General features: G+C 40.1%; 1 protein-coding gene across 1 annotated transcript in view; it reads right to left on the reverse strand.

Annotated features, from left to right (window-relative positions):
* Window positions 1-7,261: 7,261 nt before the first annotated feature.
* The window catches only part of COG3 (component of oligomeric golgi complex 3), a 30,139-nt gene continuing 11,069 nt past the window's right edge, over window positions 7,262-26,331 (reverse strand). The window contains exons 12-23 of the mRNA XM_041466991.1: window positions 25,574-25,713; window positions 24,255-24,415; window positions 22,031-22,136; window positions 20,021-20,145; window positions 18,325-18,414; window positions 16,361-16,481; window positions 13,976-14,064; window positions 13,743-13,877; window positions 12,659-12,734; window positions 11,095-11,222; window positions 10,429-10,527; window positions 7,262-9,254 (exon numbers count right to left, since the gene is read on the reverse strand). Coding sequence (XP_041322925.1) covers window positions 9,225-9,254; window positions 10,429-10,527; window positions 11,095-11,222; window positions 12,659-12,734; window positions 13,743-13,877; window positions 13,976-14,064; window positions 16,361-16,481; window positions 18,325-18,414; window positions 20,021-20,145; window positions 22,031-22,136; window positions 24,255-24,415; window positions 25,574-25,713 — 1,300 coding nt within the window. The 3' untranslated portion in view covers window positions 7,262-9,224. The remainder of the gene's footprint in view (window positions 9,255-10,428; window positions 10,528-11,094; window positions 11,223-12,658; window positions 12,735-13,742; window positions 13,878-13,975; window positions 14,065-16,360; window positions 16,482-18,324; window positions 18,415-20,020; window positions 20,146-22,030; window positions 22,137-24,254; window positions 24,416-25,573; window positions 25,714-26,331) is intronic.

Below are 26,331 nucleotides of genomic sequence, written 5' to 3' on the forward strand. Positions count from 1 at the left end.
GTCAGCCAACACCCCCAGGTCCTTCTCCTTAGGCTGCTCACAATCCATTCTCTGCTTGGGAAATCCCCAGTCAGGAAGGAGGAGAGCTGGCCGTGAATGTTGCCATTGCAAATGCTTTGCAAGTGCAGGCTATTTTACTTTCCAAAATGCAAATTTTCCAATTTCCCTTAAAGATTCTTCATATTAATGTTGTCTTAAAAACTGAGTGTGTCTTGACTTCTAATGTAGTTTCTCAGGGTTTTCTTTTTAAAGAAGAGACAGGAGGTGCTTTTTAAAAATTGTTTTTAAAGTTTCAAGCCTTTTAAAAATGCATAAAGCCTTTTTTTCTCTTTTTTTCCCCTACTTCCTCAGTGCTTCACAGGATGTCAAAAGAAGGCCAAATTCCCAAGTTGTCCACATTTTCATATGAAAAACAGCTACAACTTTCCATTGAGCTCTTAAGAAGGAAGTGTAAACATGTCAGCTGTGTTTACGTGGGAGCACAGATAATGAAATATAACCTACATTTCCTGCATTATATATATATATATATATACATATATATATATGTATATATACACATGCCTTTATGAGAACAGTCTAGACCTACAGTAGCTGATCCAAAGGAACAGCCTCAGGAAAACATGAGTCTACCCATACTGTGAGAGCATGGCTGTAGCACAAGCTGCTTCCTGGCGAAAAGGGAGAGTGACCATCCCATGGCAGTGGCAGGGAAACACGCTCTGCCCACCTCCATACCATTCACCTCTCCTGCCCTCCAAACCAGGCTGCTCCATACCCAGCGGGGTCAGGTCCAGGCTCCTCAGCTAGGAATCACAAGGAGAAGGGCTCCTGGTCCCAGGCCAACAATTTAACAGCACAGGTAAAAGCTTTACAGGGTTCAGGCAGCCTTGAGTAAGGACAACACCACTGTGTCCAGCAAGGGATGGGGTATCCTGGGACATCCCCTCCAACCCAACAGCCAAGAGAAGCAGCACCCCAGGCCCTGTTGTCCCAGCTTCTGTGACCTTGGAAGGGCAAGCAAGGACTGGAGTTCTGCCCAACGAGCCAGGGGCTGGAAGGGATCTCCCTGACAGCTCAAGCCCCTGCAGCATGGCTCCTCTCTTCCTTGCCTGCTTCTCCTCTCCCTTCCCCAGCCCAACAGCATTGCAGTTTCTGTCAGCATGCAAGAAAATTACCTGTGATTTATCACACAATCAGTGATTTTGTTGGCTTTTTTATTTTGGACATAGAAGCACGTTATACTGCTCTCCCATACTGAAACATAGGGGTAGCAAATCTGCCTGCCTGGGGCTGTCTGTCTTTTTAGCCTCATAAAAAGCCTGGAAAATGAAAGCAGGAGCAAAATAGCCAGTTTGTTGCTATTTTTGTTCCCCTCTATCCCTTACAAGCAGGAAGGAATTCTTAGTTGTTCTGCAGAGCCAAAGCCTGCACCTTCAGATTACTAAGCTGGTATAGCCAGAGCTACAGCTGGAGTCACCCACTTCAAGCATACAAAATGCCTCCACCTGGGAGCTGCTGTGGATGGGTCCCTCAAGTCCCTGCCACAGACACAGCCCAAGCACAGTCCCTTTCTGCAAGTGAGAATTTGCTGCTGCAGTAACAATGACCTCTCTGCTTCCCCCTCTCCTAGTTGCTCTCCATTCTTCCCAGAGAAGCAGGTGGTAATGCTGCTTATTTCTATTAGAAAGTATTAAGCCCTGCTCCCTTGTAATGCTGGGAGCCAAACCCTTAGCAAAGAAATGTTTCTATGTTCCTTGTCAGTACCTTGCAGGATAAATTACTTTTGTGTCTGATGAAAAGAGGGCCCTTAGCAAATTGTAACATCAGAGGGCAGCTAATAACACAGAATAATCTTTGTACATGGAATGTGAAAACGCAGAAGTGAAGGATGAGTTTTCTTCAGTTATTTGAAAGGGTTTAATTAAACAGTAAGCAAACAAACAAAAATACCTAAGGCGAGGTAGAAAGCACAGAGTGTTATGGTCTTGCAGAGCTCTGGGGTTGGTACCACTGGAGGGAGGAAAAAGGCCTGGGGCATCACATCCCCATCCCCTCTGTCCAGGCAGGCATCCCCACCACACTTCCAGAGCTGTGGAGCCCCAGGTGGCCACAGTGGAAAAATGTGACCTTGTCACCTGCACCTGGGAGGGGAAGCTGCAATAGAGCTGGTTAGCTTTAGGTCAGCACTGCTGCTGGATTGTTTCTCATCTCCAGTGAGTGTTCCTCACTAAAAGAATGACTGAGGTGACCATTTTCTTGCAGTCTAAGTTGTTATATGAGATGAGTGATGACTTTAGTAAAAGCTGGAAGCATCTGAGCCATCAAATAATAATTTTTGACATCCCATTCCCAGTCTCCAAAGTTTCCCTTCAGAAAGCTCATATCTGGAGGAATCACTAAATCCCATCTCAATTTTACAAGTCCTCCTTGTGCTGAGGCTAATTAATGGACATCTTAAATGTCTAACCGGCTATTACAAATCATTTTAAATGGCTTTTGCAATAATGCTTCCATCAGACTCCTGCAGTCCCGCCGTTTGCCTGCAGACATGTTGGTGTTCCATCCGTCACACGGCAGCCAGGTTTTACAGCCTGACACCGAGGAGATCCTGAGCAGCACTAAAGCATCGCTGGCGTGCCACGAGCCTCTCCAGCCTCGCAGGAGCGCACGCTTCCCGCCGGGGTCAGCCACGGGCTGGCTGCTGCCTCACCTTGATGCCTTAAGTTTTAGCTTTGATATTTTTCATATTCTGTACTGCACTAGTACATAACTCTGAACTTCATATAAAGCGTTAGCAAGCTCTCCTCACAGTTTAGTCAGACCAAACAATCCTTTTCCAGCCTGAGAAGCAAGGACAACAATTGCAGCTTCAGGCCCAAGAAGTGCAAACAACAGCAAAGCGAGGAGCGCAGTCTGGGAGGATGGGACTTCATAACCTCAAGCTGTAATTGGACAATTAACCCCAATATGTAAATTAGCCTCTCAAGGCATCAACTTCTGAGCTGGGGCTGGCTACTGCAACAAACTCAGCCTCACCCAGCACCTGCATATTAAGGGCAGTGCTAAGTGACCATCTGATGTTTGTGAATAGAATGTGATAGTTTTAATGGGAAGAAAAGAGAAATCTGACAGCTTGTCCTGCTTACAGACAGGCTCAGGCTTGCCCATGGCTGGTGCTGTAACACATCACAGATGCAAAGTTAGATTTTCTTTTTTTCCTGTTGTTTTTTTTTTTTTTTTCTGAACTGCAGCACAAGGTAACACTGAGGGAGACCAAGCCAATTCTTGCAGCCTGGTGAGAATCAACTTCTTCATTCCTGGGCAGGAAAGACTCAATGCAACACATGCAGTGAATGATAAAAGCTCCCTGTGTGCCACAGCTGGGGGATGGTCCAGCACCCAGAGCTGTCTACCCAGGCTGTCATGAGATTGACAGCATCAACTTGCATTTGTATGTGTAAATATGGGTTGTTTTCCCCCACATGCTGCCTTTCCCTCTCCTCTGTAGTTTGGCAGGGCCATTTCCCATACCCAGCCCCACACACAACCATACACATATGCATAGAAGACCTCTTTTTGGAGAGGGACTGTGGAAAGATGACCAGGGTAAAAAAGGTAACAGTGTGGAAGTTGCTGTGGAAAATCCAGCTGCTCCTCCCTGGATGGAGCATGGTCAGCACACCCCACCTTCCACACACAACACAGCACAGTCTAAGGGGGACTACTGCAGGATGGCGTGGTGACACCACAGCCAGGCCCATTGAAACCCTTGCAGAGGAGGGAACGCAGTGGTACTTTCCAGCTGATAAGCCCCTGAAAACAGCAGCTGAAAACCAAGGGAGATAACAGAAGTTGTCCTGCTGTTGAATCAGCAACAGTGGTGAAATCATTCTCCTTGGACTGGCACATGTCCCCATCACACAGGTCCCAGCTTTTCTGGGGTGTTGGCAGAACCAATCAAACACAAAGGGTTTGAGTTAATCTCCCTTTTTCATATGACAGAGACTTACACAGCCCATACTCCTCCCAAGGGGTTTTTCTGCCCTTCAGGGACTCATGGTTCTCCAAAGGGCCATCCAATTTCTGTCCTGTGCATTTACCAAAGGACAAAAACTTACCAAAATGAGCTCCTGACTTGATGCATCAGGCTCCAGAAGCAACTCCTAAATGGAAAAAAATGGAAGCTTGGTCCAATTGCAGACAAAATGTGGTACTTGGGGCCAGGAAGTTGTTGGGTCTAAATTCACCCAGCTGTGTACTTCTCCCCAGGGCCACCCTGGACTCACATACAGATCTACTTGAGGTGGGAAGGGGCCACCAGAAGCGCTGATCTGACCTGACTTCAGCCAGCACTCTCACAGCCCTCCTTTCCAGTCCATCACCATGGAACAGAAAGGCCACATCACCATTAAATCCCAGACTTGGGATCAAATTGACTTACTGTCCTCAGGCACAACAATCCTGTCTGTTTCAATGTGGGGTCCCAGCTCCTGGTAAGCACTTGCTGTGATATCCCTGTCTGGCTGGCTCCTGCCTACCAGCTCCTTGGAGAGCAGCAAGGAAACCACCCAGTGGAGATAAATCTGGGACTGCTGCATGGGACTGGTCATAAATTTTCATGCAGAAAAATAACTTGTTTCATTCAAAACCAAATTTCCTGCCTGTGTGACTCTTAATGAAATTCCCTCCTGGAAAAGCATTAAGAGGAATTGAAATGCTGTCATTGAAGGATAAGAACAAGACTCATAAATCCATTTTGAAACACTGTTTCTTTTCAAAGCATTAATATTAAATGTCAATATAAGCACAAAGCTTCTGATTTTATCTAAACAGCACTCCACTTAACATGAAACAAGCACATGGGGAGAAGAACACCAAAATCCTTTGGTATTTGTCATCACCCACTCAGGTTTCCCACCTCTGACCCTCAGAGGTGGAAATGCTGTTCTGGCCAGGGTTGAGCCCTGCTCGGTGCCAGTGTGACTGTCCCAGCCTACTGGTGTGTAACCCTGTCCCTCACTAGAGGCAAACACAACTGGTCAGCACTGAAATCACATCTTGCCCATGCTTGGTTGGGGACTGAGGCCTCGGGGGTAAGGATTCAAGTTGCCTTCTCTGGTGCAGGCACAGACCAAGTGTTGCCAGCCCTCGCAGCAATGCGCTGTAAGAGGTCACAGGCACATCGCTAATGGAATCAACCTCTGCGCTGGCTGCTCAGGAGGGTGGCAGTGAGCCAAGGCACCAAGTGTGCAGAACCATAAAGCTCTGGCTATTGCTCTTTGGCTCCCAAAATTCAGACTCCTTCTCAGGACCATCTGCTCTGTTAGATATGGAAGTCATCTTCCTTGTCCCACTACTTCTGGGCAGCCCACTCCCACTGAGCTGGCTCAAGTAGTGAGTTTAGTTCTTTGCTCCTCAGTCCCCTTGTGCTGGAAGAGGATCAGCTTCCAGGGGAAGCTGTAGGGTTAGTGTGCTCCATGAGCATGAAGGGAAAGGGGACCCATGGCAGGCTGCACGGTGAAAGGTTGAGTTACAAGAGATGCAGGATGCTCTCCCACTCAGTCCCCCCTCAGAGAGTTTAGCACTAACATCCTTCACTCTGCACGGGCTCTCTTTGCAGCTGAAAGATCCAGAGAAAAGTCACCCACTTAGGTGGCCAGAAAGCAAAGAGGAGCTCCTCCTTCAGTCTAAAAACATTCAGCTCATGAGCCTGCTCTGCAATAATCAGTGTTGCAATACTTTTGGCAATCTTTTTCTCAGCGATACCACTCCTTGCATTTTGTTATCTTCTACCTGCATGAAATACTGAAACACAAGAAATTAGTGCTCACAGCAAGCAGTCACATCAGCATTTCAGACCAACTTTTCCCATATCAGGGTGGTAACAGTCACTTTGCAATGAAAACAAAGCTCCTTTCTTCAAGCTCACAATGCCCATCTGTGCACCAGGTCCTTGTAGCAGGTTTGCCTCAGCACATGACAGATCCCAGTCTGACCAGCAGGGCAACACACCAAATGCACAGTGCCTTGAAGCACATGGCTTCCATACTGCAGCTGAGGAACTGGAAATCTAGGAACTGGTTGTGCCAAGTGTGCCTGACCAGCCTGCTTTGGCTCTCAGCCAGAGACACCCGGGCTGGGGCAGAGGGGATGGCAAAGAGCAGCCTGGGCACAGGGATCAGGGGCAATCCAAGAGAGGGAACATGAGGTGTTTCCAGGCTCCAGCTGATGGCAATACCTATGGCTTAGTGGCATGGTTGGCCACCACTGAAAGGAACTAACTGATTCTTTTTTCCTTTTGCGCTATTTAGAGGTCTTTATATCAATAAAGACCTGACTTGCTGCACATATTGGCTTGGTTTTAGGACTCAGTGAGGATGAAAATGCACAAGAGTAGGAGAAAACAGCATTTGTAGACAGAGCTGGATCTACCTGCAGCCACCAGGATTTGCTTCAGCAGCACAGACTTTTCCCCCTTTCACACCCACATCACTTTGTCAATATCAAATATGCAGTTTGAGAAAAGAACTATTAGGTTTTACTTGGAAAACACATGGCACAGCGTAAGATTTTGCTGCACCCATCACTGTTGTCCAAAAGCTGGCCAGGCATTCATCTCATTTGGATGCAATCCAAAGGGCCAGACCCCTAGAGGAGCTTCCAAGTGACCAGGAAGCTCTAGTCACACATCACTGCCCCATACCTCTCAGACAGAAGCCGAATTCCACAGGGAAGGAGAGCTTTTACTTTGGTAGTTCCATTCCAATGACATTGTGAAAGCCAGAGGGTGAAGGGAAGCTCCATGCTGACATTACAGGGGACAAACCACAAGCTCCTGTATGATGTGCTTTACACCACCAAGGCCCAGAAGAGCACTACAGGGTAATGAGAAACTCTGGCTAGATGAGTCTGTGAGTAACCAGGCAAGAACAGTCATCAAACACAGCAACACTTGTGTTTTCTGCCACCAGCTCCCAACCTCTGTTAGTAAAAGCCAACTTAGCTAAAATATGTTCTTGTATTACAGCTGTGGTTCACAGTTGTGGTTTCTTCCTCCTAACAAAAGTGCAAGGAAAGAGACCATTTAGTCACACAAGACTGCTTGTCAGTAAAGAAAATACAAATTTACTTTTATTATAACCATAAAGAGGCATTAATTTAACAATTAGCTGTACATTCAGCACTCAGGTATATCGGTGTCAAATAAACTCAATTCTCTTACTGCCAAAAAAAGAACACTTCTCAGCAATGCACAACCTGTGCTTATTAGGATGTTTATTGTCTCTGTATTGCAGTTATCTTGACAGACAAGCCTCAGGATACAGAATAAAGCTTTACTCTTGGACCAAAATAGGAGGCAACATTTTTATTTAAAAAAATTAAAAACAGCAAGTTTCTAGTCAGATAATATAAAGCATCTTAAATTAATCTTTTGAAACTATTTACACTATTTGTAAACGTAAATATCTGAAACTGTACATGTTTAAACAAATGTTCATTTAGCAAACAGGCTGTAAAAACTGATTGCTCTAATCCTTCCACCAGCTATCCTAGAGCTGTCTGGGTACTCTAAGACAGAAAAAGATCCCAAGCACAAGAGCGACTACTGCCATGGTTTACCCTTCACAACTCTTCTGTACAATGTCTGCTTTAAGTTAGTCATAACTCTGTACAGTGACCATGCAGTCCTTCTGAAAAACCTTATAAAAAACAAATATACATATATTACAATGCACTGGACATTATTTTACAGAATATTTTACTGTATTTCTACATAAGTAAAGGGAGAGGGCAAGTTTTTCTCCTTGTTAGTTCCTTTACTTAATTTTTTAAGGGGTCATGTAAGGTCCTATTAGTACCATTTATGTATTTCAGCACCACTGCTGTAACACTTCTTGTGGTAGCTTTCAATCCTACCTTCTTATACTCCAGCCTTGTTATTTATATCAGGAAAATTATTAAATCAAAATATCACCGATGTGCAAGGAAATTTCTTCTTATTCAAAAGTACAGAATAGGCTTTATAAATAAGTTAAAAATCTGTCACATAACCCATTACATTTTCATTTTACAGTGCTGCACAATGAAGATTTACACACTGAGAGACCCTGAAGTGTTCATTCCATTAAGGGCCAGGCATTTAGCATCCAGCTTTCCACCCTAATGTCCAATTAATGCTCACTCAACAGCGTGCACTGTTTACCAGTACTTCTCTCTTTACAATGCAGATTTGAAAGCCTTGCACATCAGCTTCAGGCATCCCCACACCCTCTGATTAGCACTTTCTCCACGGCACAAAGGCTGTGCAAGCTCCAGACCCTGTTCCACTTTAAACAGTGTGACACCACCATCTGATCTTGAGAAAGGCAAAAAAACCAACTGTGCCCTAAAATAAGACAGCTGAAAACATCAATGCTAAGCAGTACTGTAAAGCATCTGAGAACATGCAGTTCTCTCAGAAACAACAGAAATTATGTTGCACAAATTTCCATTGCAAATCCCAAGGATCTGAGACTCTTCACATGGAGAAAGGCTAGAGTATGACACTTCAGGTCAGGCCTCACAGCTCCCAGTCACAGGAGTGGAAGAAAGACAGCCCATCCAGTGTTTCAAGAAACACTTCACATGTGGGAAATTAAGTTTTCCCAAGCAAGAACCTCTGAATTACTTTCAAGCCTGTGGTGGATTAACAGGATTTTCAGAGAAGTTAAAGAAAAACTCAGAGCACGCCTGCTTAAGTCAAATTTTCATACCAATATAATCATCTCCCAAGTCTCAAATATCTATTGCTGTTCTCATTTGATTCCCTGCACTGCATTTCCAGTGTCTCTTTGAAAGTGTGACTTTCCATTGCATATATCAACTCATTAAGAGAAACCAAGAATGGTTTTTACATTAAAAAAACAAACAAAAAAGGTTTTCAATTTTGAAAATATCTGGAAAAGGCAGTAATTGAGCTTCCATAAGAGTGATCAGCAAAGGAGTTTTTGTTTCATTTTCTTCTGCCCACTGCTCAAGCCAATGAACAGGAAGACCTTTACCAAATCAACAAACATGTTCATTTTGGGTTTTTTCCCTAAAACAGGGTTAAGCAGCCTGAATAGTTTTGATACAGACTAGACTGCACAGGGATCCTTCGTTTACTTCAAGCAAATGTCTCTGCATTCCCTTCACTCCCTGGCATTTGGCTGAAGCTTATTCCAAGCAGCCTCACTGTTGGGCTACTTGGACATCGACAAGAGTAAGTTCACCTGAAAGACAAAATGAAAGCCTACGTTAGACAGAGAAGCCAAGTTTTAGAACTGATGAGTCATATTTTAACCTTTAAACAGGATTCCTAGGAAGCACATTAATCAGAAGACAGTTACAAAACAACAACCAAAATTTCCAGTCAAATGCCTACTCACAGGCTTTTTAAAATACAGCTGATGACCATGCTGACCACTCATTTCAGCAGTCACAAACTACTGTGATAAACTTCCTAAGATATCTTCATGTGCCAAAAAACAGGCACACTGGCAAAAAATGTTTATCATTCACCTCAAATATCTGAAACACACTTGGGATCCTTCACAGTACTTGTTTCCCATAGATTACAATATGGTTTCCCACACACTTCAGTTTGCAGGGTAAGTGATCCTAAAGTTCATCAGATAAACAGTTAGAGGAAGCCATCTCCTCCAGGATACCCTCACCTCCTTATGGTGCATCACTCCCACTCCAGGCCACTGCTCCAGGACAGTTATCACACATGCCTGTGGCCACACGCACTGCAGGCAACATCCTCTAATCCATAAACTAATTACCTGTTTAAATCATCCTGTGATAATCAAGATTCTACCTACATTCCCTAGACTACTAAGGTCAAAGTGACATTTTTAAAAGCCTACCTGGTTTCTGGCAGAGAATCCTAATAGAGGGAATTCTTAACCCAATTAGATCATGTACGGTTACTCTTCCATAAACACCTGCACATTTTCTCACTACAATTCACTTTAAATGCACTCTAGTAATTCATTCTCGTGCTTTCTAAATGTAAAAGTGGCTGCTTTTTGTATTTGTCAAGACTGTCTTCAAGTGCAGTTTTTTTAAGGCATATTCACTGGCTTTGATAACTTTCCAAGAAGACAATGCCAGGAAATGGCAAGACTCTTCTACAATGCTGTACAACTCAATCCCCAGCAACAACAATCACCACCTTGGTTTAAGAAAATCTATTAGACATTCACTAAAAAAACCCAACCAAACAAAGTCCCCTCCTAGCTGAGAGTCTTAAGATCAGATAAAGCCCAAAGTTTAATCATCCAGGATTAAGGGAGATAAGAAATAAATAAACTGGAAATACAAAAAATGAAAAAAATCGATGTTTATAAAAGCCAATCACATGAAAGAGCAACTGATAAAATAGGGAGGTTCAAAATATACCTGTTCCATTGAAGGACAAGCTATGATCTGGAGGTCTTCATTACTAAATTCTTCCTTTAACAGAGCATGGAGTTTCTGGAACATTTGCTGAATGTTATTCTTTTAAAGGAAAGGAGAAAACATCAATATTAAAAAACACAACACCCATCTTAAACCAGAACACACACAATGCACATGGAATAGCTACTGAAGTGACCAGGTAGTGAGAATCAATCAAGCATCAAGAACTTTTTTCTAAAACAAGCCCCAAAACAGCTACAGGAATCCACACTAGTTATAAGACAAAAACTTCAGTTAGATGTGCTAAAGTGAAACACTGGGTCCTAAAGACTTAACCTGGAAGCTTAAAACTCAAGCTTGGCTCTCCTGATTGTTTACAGCAGGTTTTCCACTCAATTTGTATCACCCTCTCTGCCTCTGGTGCTCTTGCCCATGCATAACTGACCAAAATCGACTGGTTGGTGTGGGACAGAGTTAATTTTCATTATGGCAGCTCATTTGGTGCCAGGTGGAAGATGTACAGAATAAAGAGCAGCAGTTACTTCCCTGTAATACCCATGTGTTGCGTAGTATAAGCGAGAGCAGTACAGCTGTTTGGATTTGGGTTTTTTAAGCTAAAGATAACACCATGAAACATCTACAGGAAAACATGGCACCAATACTCACCCTGACTGGCTTAAAAAGAATTAATTCTGTGTCTTTATTGGACAAGTATAAAGACATGCTTCGTAAAGTTGATGGCAACTTTGTTTTTATTGTCTTGTAAGTGGAAGAGATCAGATCGTTGATCTTTGCTGAAAGTAAAAGAAAATATGTTTAACAGGCTAAAATGGAGTTCTGCTTGCTGAAACCTATACTCCAGAAAATCACCTCCACTCTCCTGGGGCAGATCATTACCAGAGGTTTGAGCGGAAGGGAGAGTGTCAAACCCATCACAGGACCACAGCCTGCCAGACACTGCTTCCTTTCCCTGCAGAAAATGCACCCATCCCATTTCTGAAAGCTACCACATCCTCCCATCCTCCTGAGGCTTTTGAAATCACAGCCCTCCAATAGCAACTAAGTTCTACATAGGCTCCCTCCCAGAAAACTTACTGGAAAAGCAACTGCTGGGAAACAGTGCTAGCAAAGAGAGCAGAATATCACAAATTCTCCTTACTGTTTATGGACCATGTCTATGAGAGGAAAGGCTGCACAGAAATCTGGATTTTGAATTAACCAGACAGGAATCCTCTGTCAGACAAGACCTTCTTTCTTTATTGCCAGGAATTTTAATGATTTTACAAGATCTTTGTCTAAAGGCCAGGGGAAAAATACATTTTGTAGTTTTAAAGTACTGAAATTAAAATCCTATGTGGGTTTTTACCCCACTCAACTTCTGCCACATCTAAATTTTCTGCCTAGTCCCACTTCCCAGACAAATGACTCCAGGAAACAGCAGAAGGTCTGCTTCAATTTGCTTCTACACACATAATTATCTCCAAACAAACATTAAAAAAACTCCTGAAGAAGTGGGAGATATTAAGTAGAACCTCGAGTAGAACCACCCTTCAGAGTGTCTGACCCATGGAGCAGCACTGAATTATGTATGAACATGGCTGGCTTTGCATCTTAAGAATATGATGCAACAGAAGGTTCCAGTGTATGATTTGGAAAAATCAGAGTTTTTTATCCAGAAGCACAACTTTGTAAAATGAAGAGCAAAACAACCAAGGAGCATCTAAAACTGCTCCAAATGTTCCTATGAAGTGTTCACATTTAAATTTTTAAAAAGAGGGAAACAAACGCAGATTCCATTTTTGCATGGTGACAGGAAAACTGAAAACAAAGTAAATACCAAATGTACAGACAATAAGGGCTTGAATGAGGATTCATTCTTTCCTACAAAATTAAAAGCTTTATAATAACATAATTAATTAATTCCTTAAGCACATTCTGTATGCAGTTGCAGAAAGTCTGTTTACATGCAAGAACAGTCACAGTTTGAGAAATACTCAAGGCATTCATCTACTGCACCAATTAAACACATATTGTGAAGTTTGTCAGGTTTTTAGAGCTGGCTTAAGACATTTCAAATAGCACACAGGCTCAAATGGAAGCCAGGATCTGCAAGAAAAAAGTAGACAGTTTTTATATGTAGAATTTTTCAAAATCAGTCTCTCAGTCCAAGTTATTCTGACCACCTCTTCAGATTCCTAATAGTAGCATGAATATAAACCAAAGTAAATACCTGGTTGTGCCCAAGGTTGCTGTGAAAGGCTGTAATTGGGACCTCCTTGAGTGGCCATTGTTTTTAAAGCAGCTACCTAAAACAAGTAAAATCAACAAAATGATGTTTCTTTCAGTTGAGTTCACAACAAAATAACCAACTAAAAACTGCACAACTCTCTGAGATAACAGTGCACAGAATCTCCACTGATCTTCTATGACCTGACTTAACAACACACAGGGGAAGCAGCTTGACAGAAATGCAATTCAAAATTACAACTGCGATCAATTCTTGAAAGTAGAATTCAAAATGGGATTAAATTTACAAAGATGCTTAGGCACCTAAGGATACAAAACCTCAAAAGAGACTTATCCTTAAGCAGCTTAGTCAAATTCCCCAGATTCTCAATGAATCACTGAGATCACTCAGACAATCTATCAGTCTCACCAGTTACCCATCTATACTTTAGGCATGCCATTGACCCCTACCCCAGCATGACAGGCATGACTAAATTTAATCTTCTAAATTCTTAAAAAATCAGCAATTGGGATGTCTGGAGTCCATGCAATGCTGTAGACCCAGTTTCTGAGAGGTCATGTCACTTATTCTCAGGACCTAAGATTCAGAATAGATCCTGCCCTCTAGAGCAGGTTCTAGAAAGAAATCCTGACCTCTAGAAATCCTGACCTCTAGAGCACGTTCTAGAAAGAAATGTATTGTAGCAAGACATGTAATACTGTAAGACCTCCCTCAAGAACACACATGACCCAAGACTGTTTCTGAAGGCTTACAAATGCAATCAAAATAATTCCTGCAGAAAGAAAAGGTCCTGCCAACCTTCACACACTTGTTACAATTCAAGGAAAAATTAAAGCTTTTTGATCAAAGAACACAAGGGTTGCTTCTAAAAACAAACCATGACATGTTCCTTTAGCCCATTAATCTAAAAAATGCCTGCAAAATTGCTGTTGGAACTTAAAGGAAAGCACATTATCTTCAGCTAATCACACAGCACTAGCAGATTGTCATATACCCAATTTAAATACCCATTCCCTTATCCTACCAGTACTTCAGTTAGGTTAACAAACATACAACTCATTTGTACCTTTGTCATGAACTCCTCCAGCTGGTCTATAAACTGTTTGGTTTGCTGCTGAATAAACTGCTCACAGGCTGATTTCAGATGACGATCTACGTCTTTCTTGGAGTCGATATAATGTTCTCTGATTTCTGGAGTACCCTTGAACAGAGAACAACAATTCTCTTCTTTTTAATTGCCAGAGATCACCGCACACTTAAATGACCCATTTTTTCTTAATGCAATAAGACTCACATTACCTCCAGTAAGAACTGTATCAAGGCATTGTTGCTGTTCAGTCTAAAAAATCTTGAAACTGCCTTAGGATTCAGGATTTTAAATGCTGCATCTGTGAATCAGAAAGCCACTCACACTGTAAGTCAATGCCACTCAGCTCCAGGAACTACAAACTATAATCACTCTTTTATGCATAAAAATGGCCCAGCATGAATGATTATGACTGCAACATTAATGACTCCAGCACTGCTCAGAGTGGATGCACAAGTGCACATGCACAGAAGCACACAAACATTAATTCACTACTTTTCAATGGCACCTATGGTACACCCGTACCTAACACTTGCACAGTCTAAATAGATAAATACATTACAAGAAACTAACAAGTTGCTGATATTAACTGCAGTGCTAAAAGCATGAAAATTGTGTGAGCTCTCCTCTTCCTCCTACTGTAATCTACAAGTGGAAGACTTTTACATAAGCTATTTAAGTATTTACAAATAATCTGCAAAATTTTGCACGTTGCCTGGGAAAACCAGCTACAGTTGTATTAAATAACTTTTAATTGTTACTTTTTTCTTCTGTGCTCAGCTGTTTTAGTTAGGACAAAACAACAAAACATCAAGGTTGATAAACATTCATGTTTATGTTCTCTACACAAGTCTCAAGAAGGAAAAGCAACAATGTCTGTAATTAACACAAGATACTGAAATTACACCTATAGTCTCAACAGGATGCTGTCACTCTGAAATCTAGTCAAATTAGGAAAAAGAAAATTATTAGTTACAGTATTGTTTTTTTACCCTACTGTCAGCCATTTATCATCCACACATCTATCTGCTTTTTTTTTCACTTCAAAAGGAATTCTGCACTCTGTATGAAACAGGGGGAGGGAAAAAAGACATAAGAGTAAAAGAAGCGTTTTCTGAGACATTAAATAAAAAGAGAATATAAAATATATAGGTTTGTAGATTTTGCACTGAACTAAGAATCTGCACTCTTATGCAGTGAAAGGTGAACACAGAGCAAGATTATTGTTCTCTGAATTTTTTACCAGCAATTTAAGCAATTCCAAAGATTTCCCAAATTCTTGATTAGAAGACCATGAGCTAGTCCTTTTTCCCACCGAGTATTTCAGTTACATGAACCTTAACATTATACTACTTCAAAGAAGTTGGGCAAAAGCATGACTTTTACAGTAAGCAGTATCCCTTCATCTGTAAATACCAAATTAAATCTCAAACCCGTGTACAGGAAGTTTGGCTAGAACACAGTAAAACTATTAGCCATATTATTTTTCCTTTACAACTCATCCCAAACATAAGACCCTATTGGTCTATGCTACACCACAGTAGCTACACCACAGTAAGTCAGAAAAGCTACATACATCTTTTCAACACCACTGCCACCACCACCACCAAATACAAAGAAAATGTTTTTTTCCATTACTTACCACTACCACCTGCAAAGCACTGGCTGGCACAAAAATTTATTCCAATAAATGAATATGGAGACAAACTTGTGTGTCAGCCAGGACAGGACACCAAAAGGATGTATTTGCCCTTTAACCTCCAGTCAACTAGAAACCACTCAACAGGTAGGAGGTTTCATTGATGTTCAAATGCAACAAGTGAAATGGTTAGTGTAAGAAATGCTTGCTTCAGAGTTAAGATTGCAGCATATTAGCAGGAAAGAGAAGTTATTTCTTCAGCTTTCTCTTCTGAAATGGAAGGAGAGAAACTTGACATGCTTCCAATAATTTTTCCCGTTATCCTTACAACTTGGAAAGTGCATGACAGTTCAATTTTGTATTAAGAGCTTTTTTCCTGAATTCTATAAGGGAACAATAGTACAATTTCAAAAACCATGACCATGGCCACTACTTCTATTTTCCTACAAGAGACATGCTTGCTACATAATACCATAATACCGATACTGTTCATTGAACTTGCAAAATAAGAAATGCTTCTCAAAACAAAAACCTCACAGAAAGGTCCAGGAAATCTTAATTTGCTCTAGCTAAGTTGACTGTGTATTGTTAAATTTCCCTGCTAAGCAGCAGTAAGAAAAGATATTCCTTTAACAGACAAGAAAAGAGGAAAGAATTCTGTGCAATAGAAATGTAGATTACTTAGCTGTTCTTAAAAGAGACTGGAAAAATTAGTTAGGTCAGCAGTGAAAGCAGGCAAATGCATTTCATACAAAAATAAAGAATTTTTTAGACACATTTTGAATTGCCCTGAGTAGGAGAATGGTTTTGGTTTTTTTTCAGAAAAGCTAGGAACAAAGCAAGAGATTAGAAAGAGCATACAGGTCATTGCAAGTGAACATAAAATAAACCCAAAAATTTTGCTGGCACAAAGGGAGGACAATCCCATCCCATTCTGCAGCCAGCAGCTGTTTAGTACCTCTAGTTTTCTTAAGGTCCAGGGAAATTTCCTTAATGGTGAAATCAGTGTGGAAAGGAGCAATTTGTTCACGAAGGATCAGAAGGTGTTTTATTAAGAAAAGCTGTCCATCGACCTGGGTCTACAGCACAAGAGAAAGAACATGCATTACATGTAAAACAAAAAAACCCCAAACAATTAAATGAGGAGCAAAGTTTCGACATTTCCACTTTTATTAGTTAACAAGCTTTTTCCATTAGTCTGTAGTGTGATTAACTACACTCTGGGATCAACAAATCCCACTTCTGTACTATTCCTAATACACTGCACTATAGAAGCATTACTTCTACTTTAATGGGATACTTTATTCCCATTTCTCAGAAGAATTAGATTACACAGTCTTATCACTAAATGTCCTCATTAAGTAAAGGTATCCACTACTTGAATGATACAAATTTATTCTTCTTCAGAGAGAGGAATTATTTAATGTAATTCATATCATTTCTAGTCGAAAAACATGAGGTTCTAAATTTGTTTTCATCATTACAATGACTAAAAAAAGTCAATGTTCCTGTAATAATCTTGATTAACTGTTCTGTTCTGCAAAGGTCTTACAATGCATTTTTCTCATGTCATTAAACACAAAGCTTAGTTAATTTCTAAACAGCACAGCAAAGACACAAAGAGTAAAAGAAGGCCAAGTTCACTCCATCTAAATGATCCGTTTTGCACTGCTTGTTATTTTAACTACATGCTTTATACTGCGTGCTACTTTTAATCTTTAAAGTTCATGGCTCATTGAGGTAAAAGGAGGAGGACTTTAGAATTCAAATTTGCTTTTGCAAGCTGGAGGAGAGCTTTCCTTGATATAATGTTAAATGAAACAAAAAAGAAATCAGATTTAAATCTGCACTTTCAACAAATAGAAATTTCACTAAAAATGAGTGGTGGAAAGGGCTTCTTGAGTTGTTTGGGTTTGGCCTTTTTTTTTGTTGTTGTTTTAATTCTTATATGCATCATTTCACCACACAACATTAAACTAACATGCATCAAGAACAAAGTGGCAGAGATCCTAGTTTTCGGCCAACCTATTCAGGGTTCGTTGCAGGATGAGTTTCATCCTCTGCAATACTTTTAAGTCAATGCTGGCCAGGTATTTAACTGCAGAATTCTGAATCAGCTACACAGGAAATAGTTATCGGCTCAAGCTAAAGGGAAGTGTAGCTTGCATTTCTTTTTAAAGATGATATGTTTAACAGATTTCTTTAAAGGACACTCAAAAGAGACACTTTAAAACAGATAATTTCCAATCAGAACTACAACCTTTCTCATTATTAAATATTTACTGCTTATAAAAATCCAACTATTTTAGCCTACTAAGACTTTCTTTTTTAATTCACTTCCTGGCTGCTAGGAATTAGCAAATTACTACAGGATTTAAAGGAACTGTGAAAGGAAAAAGAAAGTTTACTGCTCAAACACAGTAAAGTTCAAATGACTTGATGAATCTGCATTGAATTCTGAGCAACACACGAGATCAAACCTTTTGATAATACAGTTCTGAGCAGTGAATACTTAAAACTTCTTCCTAGTGAACATAAGTTAGAAAGATTTTTGAAAATTCAAACAATGGAGGCAGAGAAAAAGAGAAAAGAGTAACAGGCAGTGAAAATAAATACAAAGTCCTCTAGCAAAAATTTCCCTTTAGGCATCACTTCACTGAAATCCCACGAGTTAGAGCAGCCTGTAAACACGATTGCTAGGATCTGTATTCCACCTTTTCAGACAGGCTACCATGTGAATCATTATCTTTGCCCTGCAATACATTAACCACAACTAAGAACTGGCAAATCCATCAAGTCTCTGGGGGCAGAGCAACATGCTTTGACTAAGATTTTAACAGAATTCTGAACCACTGCTTTGTGACTTTAGATATACAAGGGGCTGGGGGCTGTGGAAATCATACCCAAAGCACAGATTCTGACCTTGTTTTTGCTGATGGAATCAGCAGCTCCCAGCAGCGACTGGATGCAGGCAGATAAGGCCTCTTGCGATAATCCCTGAAACACTGCCCTCTGCAGGGAAGAGGAAAAAAAAAGACCAACAAAAGAGGTGTTAGCAAAGCTTAGGCAGAATTTTAAGAGTTGCACTTCATGAACGATGTGTTTACCAGCTTATAAAACTCTAGATTAACTAGCTAAAAACATGTTTGCTAAGTGCAGTGACACAGGACGGAGCATTCACACACAAAAGCTTGCTACAACCACTCAGGCTGGATGCAGGTACCCACACAAGCCTGCCCTGCTCCCCCTGCAGCTCTGAACTGGCATCTGGGTAGTGACATGGTCAGTGACACCTCACACATTCAGAGCCAACAGCATGAATGGTGTTGTGCTGGGTAACCTGACCAGACACTTCTTCCTGTGTCAGGCAACTACCTGTGCGTGCAAGCTACACCTGCAATAGACACGAGATCATTTGAGTGAGCTTAACCTCAGGCAGACTCAAATTACCTCACATTTGTGACAGCTTAGTAAACAAACATGACAGCTGCCATGGCCCAGGGGACACGGTGCAAGTGCTTAAGTGGCAGCAATATGATCCTACAGCTGAGCCAGCCACAGGAACACGGCTCGCTCCCACCAGCACTGCAACAGAGCCCTGACTGCTCCAGACTTGCCAGCACCACTTCATTCACATATTCCCTATCTACAGGGTGCAGGCAAAGGGTGCCAGTTCAGCTACAGTGTCTCAGGGTAAAACCAAATTAACCTCTGTGCAGATACACTGTAAATGAGCCTTGCAAACAACACAGAAAGCACCTCATTTACCAAGGTCTAGCTGAAAACAAGGGCAAAAATTCATCTATTTTAGTGGGATTGATATGTCAAGCAATAAAGCATTAGTATTTTCTGGCTTCTTTTTTAGCACTAGCATCTTGGCAGGAGTTTCATTTAACACCCATCAAGATATTTCGAAATCCATTAAATGTGTCTAATAAAAATACAACATATGCAGAAAAGCAAAAACATTTGCCTTAGTTTCCTTAGAGACTTATCAGCCTTATATGCTGTTAAGTGAGCAACACAAAACAGATTCTAACAGGAAAGTCTAAAAATATGTGTTAACTAAATATGTCTTTTGTTTCTGCTAGACATGAAGATTTCCACTATCTTAAACTTCGGAAATGTGTTCCTGTGTTTTGGAGCATGAAGAGATGTGTCACAAAAAAATTCAGAACATTTTCAAAATGTAGAAGCAGCACAGTCACCATTTTTAAGACCAGAGACATCACACAAACACATTCACCCAGTAATTTCAGCAATAAAATCATTCCCTGTAATTGACCCAGAACTTTCTATTTTTTCTTGTGCTATTCACTCCTCAGCTTTGGTGAGACCAGTACCTTGAACATCAGACACTGAATTATTTCTGTAACAGCAAAAGCAATAGACGTACAAATCAGTGCCATTTTTCTAATTCTACAAATATAAAATTGTCTTGGCAATGATGACTTAAATTTGTCAGTTCACTTGCTTTACATAAAGACAGCAGCAGAAAGACCAAGAGGTTAGAGGCCAGTAATTGTCCATTCCTAGTTTGTATTAAAATATTTAGACATGGTGCTCTACACACTTCATAACTTCACCTTAAAAATTAGATAAAGAAATTTTTGCATACATCTATACATCTGTACAGTTTGGAGAGACACACTAGAGTCCTTCTGACAGTAGGATACCACATTCCATGCAGATCTGCAGGTGAAATCGTGCTCTGATGCCTGGGATTAAGGGATTCAGCTGAACCTGTTTAAAAGCAAAATACACACATGAAAAGCTTGCCCATCTGTCCTTCCAACCAAAGGAGACTGTAATATCAACTGTAATATAAAATTCCATTTCATACTCTCTACACAGAAATATGACATTTTATTTTACCCAAACAGGTAAATTTTTTTTTTTCCTTCTGAGCAGGTCAGTACTAGATTTCTGATGTGAATCAAGCACAAGCCTGTGAAAGACATGAATTTGCTTTCAGGGGTGGCCCAGCTCAACCTTTTTAAATGAGTTAGTTTTACAGGCATGTCTCCAATGACACACACCTCCCACTCAGCTAAATGGCTGAAATGATCAGTAACTGAAAAAAAAAAAAAAAAAGCACAGGAGAAAAGAGGAAAAAGAATTGGTTAGAGATCATGGAATTACAGGAAATGCTTAGGAAAAAAATAAGGAAAAAAACCGTTCTATTTCTTCACTCTTTCCTTTCTGCTGGGGATAATCCTACATGGATTGAACAGTTGCAAAAAATATAGGGTTTAAACATAATTTATAAACTGTAAAAATAACAGCAAAACCAATTTTTTCGTGAGATAGTTGTAAACATAAAAAAGTGCTCCTCCTGCATAACCTTGATAGTAACACAGTATGCTCAAAATGGATTTTCACAACACCTGACAGACAGAAGTCTGTTTTCATTTTGTCCTTAAATCAAGCTGGGAAACAGCTGAGTCAATAGCATCAGAGCTCTGATTTCAAATACCAAGCATGTAAAAAAAGTAAAATTTTTGGAGTTTCAGCTGCTGATGGAAAATGCACTTGTGTTTATGTGATCAGTGAAGAAATCACCTGAAAAAAATCCAGTAATATCTTTCTACCTTTTGCAATTATAAATTTATTGTCACAGTAATTAGAAAGCCTGTAAAATCTTATGATATCAGTTTGAGGTTCCTAGGCCATTCATTAGTCACTTCAGCTACTCCTGCAGGTCCTGAAATGGGAGAGGCACCTCTGAAGAACAAATAATCCAAATTATCTCAGACACATGTCTTCAAATTACACCACATAGGTTCCTTCCATCTCCTGAGTGCAGGTGAAATTTACAGGACTTGCAAATTCCATACACATGGGGTGAAGTACGATGAACTCCATTCTCGAAAGGATTTGTGCAGTCCAGCTAGAAACACCTCTGCAGACTTTCCAAGCCAAAAGCAAGAAACTACCATGTAATCAAAAGGAATACAAGAAACAAGTGATAAAGAGCTGAGAAAGATGCTGCTGGGTAAATAATAACACTGTACCACACTGAACAATGATAAAATAAAAGGAGAAATTCTTCATGGGTCTTCCATAGTAATTAAAAAATTTCTAACACTCAAATGACTGGCATCAGCCACATTTTAAGAAATTTTATTCCAGTTTGCTGTAATTTACAGACACATGGGTCACAAGTTTAAAATGTCAAGGAGTAAATTCTGAATTATTTTAAATACCTGTAATTTAAGAGACATGCCTAACACACCAAATGACCTTTCCCATCCTAGCACAGCTGACAAACAAACGCATCCTCAAGTACACATCTTGATAGCAGGGATACTTTTCAGTGGAGAATACAAAAGCTCAGGTTTATACAAAGTACAATAGATGCTGTTGGTTGCAAAAGTAGTTGCTTCATATAACAGACTGCACTTGAAGCACAAAGAAATAGCACCAAAAGAACAAGATCAGGCTGCTTCTCATCTAAAATACAAAACTAAAACTTTGAGACAAAGTTCACCTCTAAAAATTGCTTATGTATTTGTCTAGGAAAATAACCTTTTAAGATACCTGCAACTTTTTCACAGATGATTCAAGTTAATGCTCACATTCCATGAGCTTTATGCATTAATTTGACAATATGAGATGTATTTCATACCAGATTTAACTAAGCTGCAAGACTCGGGATCTTCTAGTCGGACATCTGAAAATGAAGCTTCAGATGGCAGCTTCTTCTGTTCCTCCTTCAAACTCTGTGCAATTTGCTGCAAAAGAAGATACACAATAATATTTTAATATCACACAACATTGCTTTGGTTACAAAGCTTTTTGGGCGAAAGCATGCTGAATTGGAAAAGAAATCAGCTACACTCAGTTTCCAGTGTTTCAAAGACATTTAGAAGAAACAGGCAGATGTTTCCAAAACAGTGGCAGAAATACTGCAATACGAGAAAGATTCACAAATACATATCTGTGTAAAGCACTGTTCTTTTATTTTGCCTGTTTTACTGATTTCTCAGTAATGACCTATAAAGCCACTGAGAAAGAAAAGTTCAAAATAGGGTAACCCAGTTCAATGCTTACTTGGATTTTAAACATATAATTTTTTGATGGCTTTATTTCCAGAAATGACATGCAGATGGCCCAAAAGTACTCTCTAGTTTATTCCCTGCGGGAGTTCAACCAAAAGCCTTCCCCTAACATTACTCAACATTTCCACACTTCAACCTTTTCCACTACTTGGTCAGCTTCAAAGCAACAAGAGGCAGCAAGAATGGGCAAAGAACTACATTAATATTTGAGCAGCACAGCACAAGAAATATTTTTTCCCTGTGCTTTTAACATTTTAATAATTCATTTACTAAGACAGAAGGGCTCTCTAAATAGCAAGGTTTTGAAGTTTAAAAGCAATCAAGTAGCAAAATGAATCTCAAACCAGGCAAAAACTGAAGTCTTATGAGGACATAGGAAGAGCAGCGTAATTTCTCAATTTGGAATGAACTTTCTCTTCCTTAACTAAAGGGCCATAGGACCTTTGTTAGAAAATAAGGCCTCGTACAGACCAAACAGCAGAATCACTTGCATGAAGATGCTTATTAGTCCTTAAACTTTCAGTATAAAAAGCAGGTACTCTACAGACTCACTAGCTTCAGGGTTTAAAACCCTGTGGATATCCCATAAAACTGCCAAAGTACAAACTGTAGCACAATAAAAGCTTTAGATGTGTATAAAGACAATGTCATAGCAACATGAGTTCACTACTGATAATTTTCTCACAGTGTTTTCTCTGTTTGCAGGCAAGAATTGAGCCCAGTAAGGTACAGTCACACAATGTTAACGTCTTTCAGCCCACAGCAAAATACATATTTTAGGTAGGTAGGTAGGTAGGTAGGTAGGTAGAGAGAGAGAGAGAAGAGAGAAATAAGACAGACAGACAGACAGACAGCTTCTGCTTTTTTATAAGTAATGTTCTGATTCTGAAGTCAAACAGCAGCTTCTCTACCAACTGGTCAGCTGGAACTAAGTCCTACAGTTTTCTAAGCACCACCAGCTATTCTGACAGCTAGGTGGAAAGCAGAATACAGCAATAAAATTTGGATCTTGCCAGTCCATGTTGGAAAGGTCATTCTCAGTCACCTCAGTCCTTTGACAGCTTGGGCCTCCCATTATAAAGTGAATGGCAATAGTTATTTGGAGGGGGATCTTTACTATGCTTTACTGCTTCCATGTAGTCTTCACACAGTTGCAGCTTGTTCTAGTCAAAAACTCATGAAAGGTTTCTCATTGGGCATTTATTTATTTCTGTGAGTTGTTTCATTTTTTAAACTAAGTAGAATTAGTTTGATCCATTTCATCAGGAACATTGACTCAAAGGGAATGACTAAAAAAACAGCTAATACTGATAAGAACTTGAAAAAGGCTTCTGGAAGCCATTGCTAATGTGTTAAATTATCTAAAGCAAGTCTCCTCTCACACTGCCTGAACACAGGGTATACACATGCCTACCAAAAGCTAGTTGACCAGTGATTCTTAAAACAAACTTGCAGCTAACTGGGACTGTCCAAAGCATCTTTTCAATTCCAGCTCAGCTAGAAAATACACTGGGTAATATCTATTACTTATGAATGTAAACAAAAACTCAGAAGCTTCAAGTTTTGACAAAACTGTTAACTGTGAGAACTATTGCCATTGTCACTAAGTTTGACATAAAATGCTGACATATAGTTCAGAGTCATAATTTAATCAGCAAGTGTCAATTTTAAAATGCCAGTAACACTAAATACACCTAAGAACAGGAAAACCCAAGCTGCAAAGCACCGTACTGCACAACTGCATACACTGCATGTACAAAGTCAAGGACAGTGAAAAGGCTGAGGCTGTACCTCCATCATTTCCAGCTTGTCAGGATAGGCGAGATCGCCGGGCGCGGGCTTGTAGCCCGTGATGTCAGTCTGAATGTAAATGTGCGTCCTATAGACAAGGCGCTCCTGTACATCTTCCAACATCTGCTTCACACCAGCTGCAAATGCACCCAGTTGTTCAGCTGGCAAAGGTAAGAAAAGGCACAAACTTGTTAATGACAAAGCGAGCTTATAGAAATACAAATCTGAAGTATCACATATAGGATCATAAAAACCTGGCTTGCTGCAGATGGAGTCAGGATATTTTTGGAACAGTGGCATGCAGACAAATTTGTGACAAACAAGGAATTTACTGAACTCCATGCTACAGTTGCTTTGCTCCCCAGATTTTCATTAGGCTATGAAAATGCAACCTCACACTGATGACATGTTAGATGCCGTGTTAGAATTATTTCAGACCTGGGTACGTTAAATGGAATTTTGGTGGGAACAACAAAGCAGGGTGGCTTTGGTTCCATCACAGCCAATACCTGTGGTGTGACTGTCGGGAGCTGATAAAAACAGAAAAACCAAAGCAGCTCACATCAAACTTAAGAATTATTGTATCAGCCCAAATTTAAGTAGTAGTAAGACACTTCTTATGATAAGCCAAAAGATTAAGTCAGCAAATCTTTGCTCATTCCCAACAGTGTTACAATTATACTTCCAGGAACGTGAACAACTCTTCATGACTACTGGCACAGTTTCAGCGACAAAGAGCTACACTGGGTAATATACCAGCTACCAAGGATGATTTCTGTTTATTGCCTGGTGCAATAAAGACTGTGAAGGGATTCCACTATGCGCTGGTCATACTACGAAATGAGACACCAGGTTGGCTCACTCCTATGAGACTTTGGGCTCTGCAGACTTACAAAACTCCAGAATCTACACTGCTACTTAACTTCTCTGCCAAAGTTACAATTTCTAATCTGGGAAACATGACATTAAGGAGAATTGAAAAAAAATCAGTTTGCATTCCTTTATCATCTTTATGCAGAAAGCTCTACATGGATGATGCATTAGCAGGGCCAAGTGAAGTAGTTTGTTAATTTGAAAAGTTAATTTAAATCAACCCTGGTGCATGCATATACACTGAGTGGATGTTTGCTAGCATTTGTACAATCTAGAGAAAACATTACTAACATCAGTACATTACTTAAAATGATGCTATGCACAGAGCCAAATATACAGACCTGCACTATAAATGAAAAAGCATAATTAATTTTACACAAACATGTCAAATATGAGGTTAGGTTAAGAAGATACTTCAAAACAATAATCTTCAATCTATGAATTACCATTGTTCTGCACATGATCCTCAAGCATTTCATTTTTGAGAATCCCACAGAGTTCAGAGAGTGTCTCTAAGTGAATGACATGGATGATCATTGGCCTCAGGACATCATACAATGAAAGACACAACTTCTCCAACAGTTCACTATGAAGAAAAAATTTAAAAAAGCAAAATACTTTCAGGATCCCCCAAAAGCAAAGGAAAATTTTAACACAAACATAGATTATTTTGCGGCAAAGATTTTTGAAAGGAGGGTGAGAAAACAAGTGTCATAGAAGACTTCAGACAAGACTGTTTAAAACATGAACCCACTATTTCCTACGAAGTAGGAAAAGTTTTCCTTTTAAAAGATGTGGCACATCCACTGCTTAAAAATGGTGTTACAGCTTTTAATTAATTTTAAAATAAAATTTTAAAAACCCAAATAAACAAAAAAAAATCTATACAAACCAACCAAAAACTCAACCTGTCACAAAGGGAAGATGCTGTAACCTGATTTACTTGGCTTCTGTGTAAGAAAATGCTCCTGCTGAGCTCAGAATCATAACCCAAATTTTCTCTTGAGAAAGGGCTCATCTGATTCCAAGGACTCAAAAGTGTATTAGAATCAGGAGCACACAAAGAGGGACACAGGAGAAGAAGCCTGGTAATGTTTTCTGTAATAGTTACCAACATCCCAGAGCACACTTTTCAATCTAACTTAAGTTATGATATCAATGCAGTGACACACCAGAAATCTCACTTCAATTTATTTTTTTCTTT

Source organism: Pyrgilauda ruficollis, unplaced genomic scaffold, assembly GCF_017590135.1.
Source record: "Pyrgilauda ruficollis isolate IOZ18807 unplaced genomic scaffold, ASM1759013v1 scaffold20, whole genome shotgun sequence".
Lineage (NCBI taxonomy): Eukaryota > Metazoa > Chordata > Aves > Passeriformes > Passeridae > Pyrgilauda > Pyrgilauda ruficollis.